Source organism: Melampsora larici-populina (genome assembly GCF_000204055.1).
Source record: "Melampsora larici-populina 98AG31 unplaced genomic scaffold MELLAscaffold_7, whole genome shotgun sequence".
Classification (NCBI taxonomy): domain Eukaryota; kingdom Fungi; phylum Basidiomycota; class Pucciniomycetes; order Pucciniales; family Melampsoraceae; genus Melampsora; species Melampsora laricis-populina.
The window spans coordinates 589223-599490 of record NW_006768771.1 but is presented as its reverse complement, the minus strand read 5'-3'; the positions used below and the strand labels follow the sequence as shown (position 1 = coordinate 599490).

General features: G+C 42.9%; 5 protein-coding genes across 5 annotated transcripts; 4 read left to right on the top strand and 1 right to left on the bottom strand.

Moving 5' to 3' along the window:
• Positions 1-893: 893 nt before the first annotated feature.
• MELLADRAFT_60797 (uncharacterized protein) lies at positions 894-2553 on the bottom strand (the record flags this gene model as incomplete). The annotated part of the gene is made up of 5 exons (XM_007406702.1): positions 894-986; positions 1064-1105; positions 1169-1284; positions 1414-1986; positions 2082-2553. 5 exons carry the CDS (start codon positions 2551-2553, stop codon positions 894-896), a joined length of 1296 nt encoding a protein of 431 aa, XP_007406764.1.
• Positions 2554-3627: 1074 nt separating this feature from the next.
• Positions 3628-4332, top strand: MELLADRAFT_55212 (uncharacterized protein; the record flags this gene model as incomplete). The annotated part of the gene is made up of 1 exon (XM_007406969.1): positions 3628-4332. One exon carries the CDS (start codon positions 3794-3796, stop codon positions 4049-4051), a length of 258 nt encoding a protein of 85 aa, XP_007407031.1.
• Positions 4333-6214: 1882 nt separating this feature from the next.
• Positions 6215-7462, top strand: MELLADRAFT_71109 (uncharacterized protein; the record flags this gene model as incomplete). Its single annotated transcript, XM_007406970.1, has 7 exons — positions 6215-6409; positions 6493-6583; positions 6717-6812; positions 6895-6951; positions 7027-7106; positions 7218-7311; positions 7376-7462. The coding sequence occupies 4 exons, from the start codon at positions 6239-6241 to the stop codon at positions 6945-6947; spliced, it is 411 nt and encodes a 136-aa protein (XP_007407032.1).
• A 154-nt stretch (positions 7463-7616) lies between these two features.
• MELLADRAFT_95163 (uncharacterized protein) lies at positions 7617-8641 on the top strand (the record flags this gene model as incomplete). Its single annotated transcript, XM_007406971.1, has 4 exons — positions 7617-7882; positions 8056-8236; positions 8290-8575; positions 8628-8641. 4 exons carry the CDS (start codon positions 7617-7619, stop codon positions 8639-8641), a joined length of 747 nt encoding a protein of 248 aa, XP_007407033.1.
• Positions 8642-8666: 25 nt separating this feature from the next.
• Positions 8667-9425, top strand: MELLADRAFT_115623 (uncharacterized protein; the record flags this gene model as incomplete). The annotated part of the gene is made up of 2 exons (XM_007406972.1): positions 8667-8809; positions 8936-9425. The coding sequence occupies one exon, from the start codon at positions 8990-8992 to the stop codon at positions 9302-9304; it is 315 nt and encodes a 104-aa protein (XP_007407034.1).
• Positions 9426-10268: the final 843 nt, after the last annotated feature.

Genomic DNA, 10268 nt, shown 5'->3' with positions numbered 1-10268 from the left:
GTTCTGTCAACTCTGCATCGCGGGAACCTTACACTACTGAGGCACTAAAACATTTGATAGTCAAGGGGGTTGAAGTGGAATCTTCCTTTACAAATCTGGAGGCGGGGTATCAATGCTTTCTGTGTCTTGTTCACTTGATTAAGGGTCACCAGGAATAGATTAACTTCTTCTGCTTATAAGGGTTTTTATAATGGTCAAATAGGGGATTTTATTGTACTCATGATATTTAACCTGGAATTGATTAACCTCCATATGTATAGGGGAGTGAATATGAGTTGGTGGTGACAATATGGGAAGCTTTTGATAGCAAAGTGTGGTTAAACATGATATGTTTTAACCTATACAAGTGGGTTTTTGTATTTGATTTTGTAGTAAGAGGTAACTTGGAAACAATCAATTGAAGTTGTAAATTGTTCTCCTGTTGCGTGCATGCGCGCATAGTGTCTAGTATTCAGTCAAAAACAAACAGTTGTGCCCAGTTGTGCCTAAGCATTTAACACCCATACATATCGGCAAAACTTTCACAGGCTGATTGTGTGTCAACAAAGAATACATAAAACTCTAGTATCTAACCTGCTCTGCCGAGAAATCGGGCAATCATAGTATATCACTCAAGCCTAGTAGCATTACTCCTCACTTCATGGCATGAGCAAAAGATTACAAACATTAAGACTTGCAAAGGAGTTGCAGACTGGGTATATAGTTTACAATTAAGCGATACATCAAAATTCAAGAGCTGGGATAAGAAAATCAAATTCATGACTATTGCGGATGAGCATGTCGAAGTTGGTATATGCACTTGATTTACGAAGATTCTGTGATTTTGAGAGAAGGTATCTTGTTTTGGCTTGCAGAAGACTGGGACGAGGAGCTACATCTTGTTTGAATTTTCACTAAGACTGAGTCGGAGGAAGAGCTGGCTCTGAGGATGGCTCAGGATGTCGACGATGATCGGCAACGTACATGGCGTGTCCAACCTCAAATGCCTGATTAGACATACAATCAAGCTGTGAGCCGAAAAAAGCTTTGTGCGTGATCTCAAGCCTCGAAAAGTATTACTTACAATAAGGATGATGATGATCCACTCAAGCCGATGAGAATATTTCTGTTCGTGCAATTGATGAGTTGAATTAGCGAAATTGATGATGAGTAGTATTTAGATACGTACAGAGTTACTGAATTCGAATAATCGTCCTTGAAGTTCAATACCCATTGAAAGCTTATCATTCAATATTCTGAGCCTTCTTTCAAAATCAAATTCTCGTAAGATCTTCTTGAAATGCTCTGAAGTTATTGAAAATTCAGCCACGCAGAAGAGACATTGAAATATATCAGTAATTCGTTCAAACATGAACATTGTAATGTCAGAATTCTCAAGGGCACCGCAAAATTTTTATGATCGTGTTAACTAACTTTCTTCTGCTCCCGTGTCTTCCCAAAACCATTCCGGAAGATCAAGTAAGTTCTCATCTTTCAAACTAAGCCCTTGCCTTAATTCAAGTAATTCCCCATACCGTGCCATAATCTCACGTTTATCTAATGGTGAATCGTGCCCAGTCTTTAACATCATTGGAACGTGTTCGACTTTTGATAAAAACTCGTCCAATTGGGTCTCATACCGAGAGAGCCTACAAGCGCGAGCGAGAGCAGACGAGACTGCCAATTTGGAGAGTAGAAGTGAATGGTCTGGTATATTGATCTCATTGGATGAAGGCCTCGATGATGGTACAGGGAATGGTGTGAGGATAGTTCGAGTGGTTGAGGGACTATTGTTGCCAGTCTCAGTTGGACCAATAACAATCTGATCTGATACGATTTCAAAAATCGGTCCCGTCCTAGACCGACGATATTCCATCGTCTCACGTTCTACTTCTCGTGATGCGTTACGCTCAAGTCGCTCTGCAGCTTGAGCATCCGTCGGTCGAATGATCGTCTCGAGAAATTCAACCGCTTCTGCATCACCTAGACCCCAACTTACAAAACTGCCTGAGTAGAACAGGAGCAAGCAGATAATGAGTCAATTGATCATCATCGATCCTACATTCAGACGACGGATACGAAGGAAATGGATTAAAGCTAACCAGACTCAAAGACAAACACTTCCCCTGTGCGTCGCTCTGGTGAATTTTTCTCATTAGTATCGTCTTGATTCGTGGTGTTTTCGGACTCGAGAAGCCTAGGAGACCATTCAGGTATCCAAATCGCTTCACCCAGAATGTTGTACATGGGGCGTGAGTACCCAGCGCGAGCCAATCGATGCTGAAGTGCACGGACATCATACTCCTCAGCGGTCGAGTAAGCTACAACTTCACCGACTACGTCTCGTATTGATCTAATATCATGAGCTGGCTTAAGAGCCTGTTTGAGTAATGAGGGAGGCCCATGAGCCAAATTTGAACGCTTTTTGGATGGTGGAGGTTCGAGTGATGATTTATGTTTCGAGTTCAAAAAAATCGATTGAGAAGATAAAGATCGAAAATGATTTGATGAAAAGGAAGTTGAGATTGGCTGTTTGCTGAAGCCGAAAACTTTTTGACAGCTGAGTCGCAACATCTTTCTTTTCTTGGATTGAGAATTAAACTTTTGCAAAACTCAAACAGAAATTGACAACAAACTTCACAAAAGGCAGAAATGGGGTCTACCCTTACCCTAATTGCGAAATACAAGTTCTTTCTAGAGATTCCTCCAGTACAACAAAGAAAACAAGATGGGATATTCCTCTCTGGACCTTCATCAATCCGTAAGTACCATCCATTTACGGCATTTCAAGTGAAAAGGCGCGATGTTAGGGACTCGGGCATTCAGCCGTCCAGTCAGTACATATCAGGAAGGGCTGCTGGTACGTCAAGGGTCAAAGGCTTCAAGTCTCAGTTCATAAGGATGAGGACAACCATGAAAAACACAGAGCTATCTCAGCTCTCCCTGTAGTCTCTTCTGGTCTGCGGTGAAGCTTGGTTCGGCTTACCTCCGGGACACCCAGAATGACATCATCACTCGACAAAAGATGCCTCTCAAACCAACCAGATTAAACTTGCCGTAAGGTTGTTATTTGCACTTGTAGGGCAACAAATTGTCTGAAAACAAAGTAGGCACGGTGAAAGTTAACTCAAATGGCTGCAGGAATTCTGCTTGAAATTCAGCACAAGAAATTTGCAAGCAAACGGAAATGATGTGGACCATCGGGTAGCCAATACGCCGCAGTTGTGCAACACGACCAGAGAGAGAGCAGTCTACCTCCCATTCACATGATTAATTTTGTTGTACCGGTTTACAGCTATCTAGAAAACGCAAAAGACTTTGTATCAAATATTTCAGATAATGTCACTTGCCCTCTTCGAAACGTGAGGTCTTCCTGAACTGGGTTTTTCGACAAGTGTGAAACTCTCTTTGACACGCAGGCAAAACAGCGTATGAGCTTTTGATGATGTATTTTTGAAGGTTTTCGTTCTGTTCGAGATTCGCACTTGCAACCCATAATTATTCATTCGCCTTCATCTCCCCCCTGTAAATCACACCACTTATTACACATCTCCCATCGAGCGCTGGCTCCGAGCCTTGCAACATTACACGACCGCCACTTGCCTGAGGTCGTCAACCGGTCAGATTTTCCACAAAATAGAATTGGACATGGGAAAACACACCAAATGGTTTCTTTTGATGGCGATATTTGGGTATACGAAGGTTAAACACGGATGCAAAGCGGAGGCGGACTCACTGGAGCACAAAGGTTTGCCACTGTCAATAGCCCCTTCGCTATTCCTCATGATCAGCTTCCCAGAACGCAGAAGTTGATATGATTCAAATGATGTTTTTTTCAGACTTGCAAACCAACTTTTATACTTCACCTCATTCTGAAATTTTCGTTTTGGATAAACATTTTGACTGGGTAGACAAAGACGTTGAAATATATGATTATGAAGGCAATGTAGTCTATCTTCTTTCTTTTATGGATGATGAGGGACGTCCACTTCCGAAAGAAAGCCAATTTACGCTAAAGAGCACCCGAGGAAAACCCAGTGTGCAATCTGATTCTGTGAGTTATCCATCCTGAGTTTGACCTTGAATGTTGCCTTGTGTATCTTTTACCAAGAATCTGATATCTGACAGCAATCTTCACAAATACAAATATGATAAAATAGGCATTTGGATGGTGCGGATTTGACCATACTTACCATGCCACCAATGGCCTGAATATCGAAATCAAAACTCGAATGTTGTTGCCAGATAGGTGGTATCTCGAAGCAAATCATTTTGCATATGAAAGATATGTTTTCAAACGAAGCTTTAATCGTATCGCTGGAGATATTATTGAGTCAAGTACTGGAAGATTAGTAGCTAAAATCTCAGGTAAGTTGAACGTGCTTTTACTTCCACACATTCCTAAAATTCATGATAGAGAGCCTGGTACTGGTGTTTTTTAGCACGGAACTGGGGATAAAGACTGATTGATATGATCCTGTTATGGTGTTTCAACACTTGATCCTTTTGAACTCGCATCTTAGACAAAGACACAATTGAGAAGCCATGGGTTATACAGAAGATTCCGAGTGTAGACTTATTCATGTTGACGTCGGATGGCAGCATACCAGCTGTAAGTAACCACTCAGTCAATTTTGCCCATTGCATTATTCCTCTGAGGAAAAGTTCTACAAAGGATATATAGAGCTCTAACCAAACTCTCTTTCCAAAGAGTGACTTACTGTTGCTACTTGTCTCTGCCGTCACACGCGCAAATCACTGTCAACTATAAGTCTTATGAGATTTTTGCAGCTTGGGCAGCTTTGGTAACCACAGCCCACGATCAAGATACAATTATGTTTAGCTTCTCAAAAATATTGACATTATCAGCGAGCATTCTTTCCCAATCAACATGTGTCCGGTGACAATCTTGACCGCTGATACCCAAGAACATGGGCATCATGGTTTGGACTGGAGGGATAAAATGTTATAGAATGAGATATGGAATTTTGAATTTTTATTGCGATTTAAAAAGATTTTAGCTCTCAAAAAATAGGGAACTGGCAACACCAGACCCTTACCAAAATTTGAAAGAATCATCTAAAATGACAGAGCAAAACCACTGAAGGCATGTGACAACTTTACCTAAGAAAGGAGGAAGGTAAGATGCGTTCCTTGTCAACCCTGGATGAAAATAAAATCTGTATGCAAATACAGCTATGAGTGCATATCACATGTTATTCACACAAAACCATACCACGTGTCCTTGGATCCACAGATCGTTTATATGGGCTCTTGCCTCCCCTAGCGCCTGGGATGATAGCCTTCAAGGCAACCATTTTGCTGGTGCAGCTGTCTTTCTGAAACATATAAAGTGCTTTTTATGTGGGCTATCTTTCTTGGGGCACTGGATCTTAAATTTAATGAGCACTCCTATCTTGGGGTCTTCAGGTGTGGGGGAATTACACAGTCTTATATGGTGAGACGTTTGACACCTATGGCACCATGATTTGGTATGATCTTCCTTAATGTATGGCAAGTGTTTAGATTGTGTTTACTTTGATACGTCTTCACAATTTTGGAGATTTAATTCTGAGGGAGTTGACCATGGGGCAATTCTTTCGAAATCCCGATCTTGGGTCGAAGAATTATTGGTGTGCAGGAGATCCAGAACACGTCAGTTTCTGTAGTAAATGTGGATCCATGAAATTTGGAGGCCCCTTTGAACACTACAAAATGATTGTTCTCCTTAACCAAAGAAATAAGACTTCAGTCGTGGACCACCTCTGGCTTGAGCCTCAGGCCATGGTTTCTTTTCTTTATTTTCTGCGCCAAGTGAATTCACAAGAAGGTGGAGAACAGTCGTTTAGTTACCTGTCTAAAAAGGATAAGATCATATAACGGAACTATCCGAATAGCCCGACATGTCTTTATCACAATACGCCGTGCAGATGCCCATCTCTTCTACCGCTAGGTGTCTCGTCGTTGATATGTAAGTCAAGGGTCAGAAATGCATGGTCAGTTGGCGATGCAATTTTCTCCATTTGTCGCGGTTGCAAAATCTCTTCGCTTTACCTCGCTTGACTCACGAGACCTTGCTGCGGTATGTTTACAGTGAGGTGTGTATGACTCTGACAGCGTTTGTCAAGCCGGGCTCCAGAGCGACTCATATTCTGTGAATCCAAGTGAATGCGACAATCCCATCCGAATCCCACGGTTTCATCCCAGACTCCGAGTCTTAATTGCCTCTTGACCGTCAACCAACACCACTTGATTTAGAATGCTACCCTCATCCTTCATGAACCACATTTCGGTCCCTTCTCTCTACAGATTGGCTAGGTTCGAGCGGAACTTGAAACTCATCAGTCCTTTGACCATGAAGGTAACTCATCAACCTGCTTCATGTCGTACGTTCTTTGGAATTGGTGAAGTAATCGGCATTCTGGCAAACGTGGGTCATCACAGTTCTTCTAGAGTGAATTAGCAGTACAAGAGCTTAAGCATCCTTTTTGCGCTCGTTGATCTTCGCAAAAGCCGGGCGAAACTCTCAGATCTCTGGCAGATTCTAAACGACTTTTAGAAGAAACTCGAGCAGAGATGTTGGAGCAACAGGAGAGGGCTCAGAGTTAGTCCCCAGCTCTTTCGCTTTCAGAAGTTCTATTCACGTTTCATTGGTGAAATGTACGATGAAGACTCCCGCTACTGACCATGTGCTCCCGATACTCGATTACCTTTTCCGATCGTTCGCTGACCCGTAGTCCCTCCCAAGCATACCTTTTCACCACTGCCTGGATTTTACCACCGAGAAAAGGAAATCAAGGCTCTAGAAACTTGTTTGAGCTCTGTTCCGGCACGTATATGCGCTCTTTGACAAACCTCCTTTCTGTGCTTGGTTGGTTTGATGATGTGAATTCCATCTTCTGGTTTGTCAGATAGAATTTCACCGTCATCTTTGGCGGGACGAGCGTAGGCAAAACGGCCCTTCTTAGACAAGTGGGTGTCCAAAGATCGTGAATCGCGTGGTGGAGTTGGCTTTCATTAGGTTTACACTTCGGTTTTGCCATCTAGGTTCTCACTCACGAGAGGTATCATGTGATTCACTTCGATCTCAGGATCGCAGGTTTTGCGGATTTACCATCCTTGTTTTTGTGAGTTTCTTTGATATCATCGCGCTTATCAACAACATATTGGCTCGTGATTTCCCAGCATGTTTCGGAAACTGCGGCTTACTGGTAGGATATCACTTCGCACGAAAACAGTTCACTATCAGCTCAAATGGAGCAATTCTTTGTGAACCTCGCAAGTCGGCTTGAAGGCTATGACACATTTGAGACCGAGGCTTTGGCTTTCAAAGTGGGCATATTTCTATTCCCTTCCTCTATCGTGGTTTGACAATTACTCAACACCTCACATGCAGCACACTAGATTAGACGTCGAGAGAAAAATAGAAAAGACGGGGGCAAAAGTGAAGACATCAGATATTGCTCACTTGTTGGAACTGTTTCAGAGTAGTCTTTTGAAGGTAAGATACCCCCTCAGCCCGGTGTAGAAAGTTATCCCAACATGACCATGTCTGCTGTACTCATTCGCAGTATTGGGAATTCACACCTAGCGATCCCAATGATCCCGATAAAGCGAAGGAGAGTTCACAAAAGCCAATGAAAGAATGGGAAAAAGTCAAAGCAGAAAAGGCGAAGCGCCTGATATCTGAAACAGATGAAGATGTTTTAGCAGCAGAGGAAGATGAAGAAAAGCTGCTACCTCCCAAAGGATTAGAAGAAAGCCGAACTGTTCAAAATCCCGATGAACAGGTTGAAAGTGATTCAAACTCCAAAAATGCGTCTGCCACCGTCGAGAAGAGGAAGGAGGAGGAGGAAAAGGAAGAAGAAGTCTGGAAACCACCCACGAAAAAAGTCCCGGTATTGTCAGTAACTCGCTTGTTTCGATCAAAACTTCCTCCCATTGATTCACAGTGCGTTGCATTTTCATTTAACAGTTTCCTCGACGAGGTGAAATCCGTCTTGATATTACAACAGGCGCCTGCAACCTTCGTTTCCCCGTAGTTTTGACTCAGTGTGGAAAAGTGAATGCTAATAGTTTGTTAATTACTCTCCTGCAGGCTCATAAGCTCCCGAATCTGATCAAGGATGGCGAGGCGATGAAATGCATCCTGGATGCTCTACTGGTGCTAACGAAACAAGGTGACTTCGTCCGCCTCTCAGAATTATCAGGCAAAGGACCCCACACTGACACATTCAAAATATTTCAGATCGCTTATGTCACGTCATCCATGCTACATCTGATCCGTTCTATATGTATTGGCTTCGTGAGATGAACGTACTCGCACATTGTACTATCATCACCGTCGGCGATCCTTGCAAGGCTGAAGCCCAACAATACTTCAACGAAAATCTGATCGGAACCTTGAAGAAAAAATTAGACCAGCAACCAGTGTATGATGCTAGAGGGGGAAAGCAAGGGGATTTGATTTTGAAGCCAGAGGAGACTGATACAGATACCAAAAGACATCCGGATGGATATGATCTTGAGTTTGAGACAGTATATAAGACCTTTGGCGGTAAATTGGCTCATCTACAAGGTTTTGTGGGAGATTATTGTGAGTGGCCATACCTTAACTTCCTCCAAATGCATTCTTTGACGTCATTCAGCCCGCAACTTTTAAACTTCTTACTGGACACATTTGACAGTGAATTCTGGTGGGACTTTGAGACCGGAGGAATCCTCGCAATTTTTACAAGCGTATGCCCTATTGCATTATCATCTGGTTAATTCCGAACAAAATCACAACCCACCCGACGGAAATCGTCTGGAAATTTACCCAGCAAATCCTGTGAGTGATGGCACTTTTGAGACCTCTTATAGAATCTCAACAGTCCGCCTGGATGCCCCAGTATTGGCTCTTGACTCTAAAATTCTCACTTCTGATCCGTTGTCTCGGGATGGTGCTGATAACCAGGGAACAGAGCTTCATCAACCGACTTCCTTCTCAGCAAGTGACCTTCTCTACGTCATGCAAACTTTGACGAGGCCAATAGAGGCAGAGCCTGACTCGCAACCCGAGTATCCTGACTTCCGTCCACCCCAGCCAGAAGCAATTGGATATCGGACCATGCCATACTTCGGATTATGTAGAAAAATTGGGGTAAATGCGGTGGATGAGATGATCCGAGGCCGAATCCTAGACCTCAGATGGACCCGATGCGTTAACCCAGACGTTGGGGATCATCCTGGAGAAAGGAATGCAGTCATGCCGGCGGTACTTCCTACTAGTCCAGTGATGAGATGCGCCATGAAGAAAGTGATAGATGAGTACCTTTCAAAATGATTGTGATGATCCATATTCTTAATATGGGTATGAAGGGTCTTCAAACCACCTAATCATGTAACAAGACTGTCTATTTAAAAAATAATGTCAGCGCTATTTGTAATGTAAAAGCAATCATCATAATCTCCATGCCTGTGACTTCCCGGTGGACAGCGGTGCACAAGCGGTGGCGCTTAAGTGCTTACACAGGCTTGCGCGCTCCTGCACAAAGAACAGCCTCAAGAAAGAGGGGATATGCACAAGTATATGTGATAGGATTTTGCAGCCAGTGAGAGACAGGAATTGGTCTTGGTGCAGCCAACAAATACAAAAAACACAAGCACCTCTTTGGAGAAAGATATGACTGAGGCTGATGTCAAAGTTTTTGTACTCACTGACAAGCTTGTGATTTCTAAAGAAGGATTTTTGGCGGATCCTGTGCACTCACCAGATTGATATTTCAATTCAGTTCTTCTGTTTGTGAACAAAATCAAAACAGTGTTGCTGTCTTCTTTGAATCTACTGTAATTTTATATGGATGACCTACTTTCTCCTTGGCCAATATCCTATAAATCAGTTTCTTACATAGTTATCTCTTGGTCAAAATGCACTCTTAAGAAAGATTTTGGCACTGAACACTGTGTACACCCTCTCTTTTGCACAAATTGGGCCAGGAGGTTGGCACCTCCATGTGCTCAAGCTGAGAAAAATAGCCGCACAACTGACTTGGAGGGCTTGTGAAAGTACACCAGTTCTAAAAATGTTTGTCACAATTTTTTTGTTGAGCAGGGAAGCCTGGTGATTGAGTGTTTTGAACTAAAAGTGGTGCCAAAGCATAATCAGATTCAGAAAACAAAGCAAGAAGCCTGCAAGCAGTATCCAAAGCTGATGCTGTGTGGGCTCAGCTTGATTCAGATAAGATCTAGATCACCATTCAATTGTAGTTAAAAATGCTCAACCACAAAGCTTGTGCCCCTAGCATGGC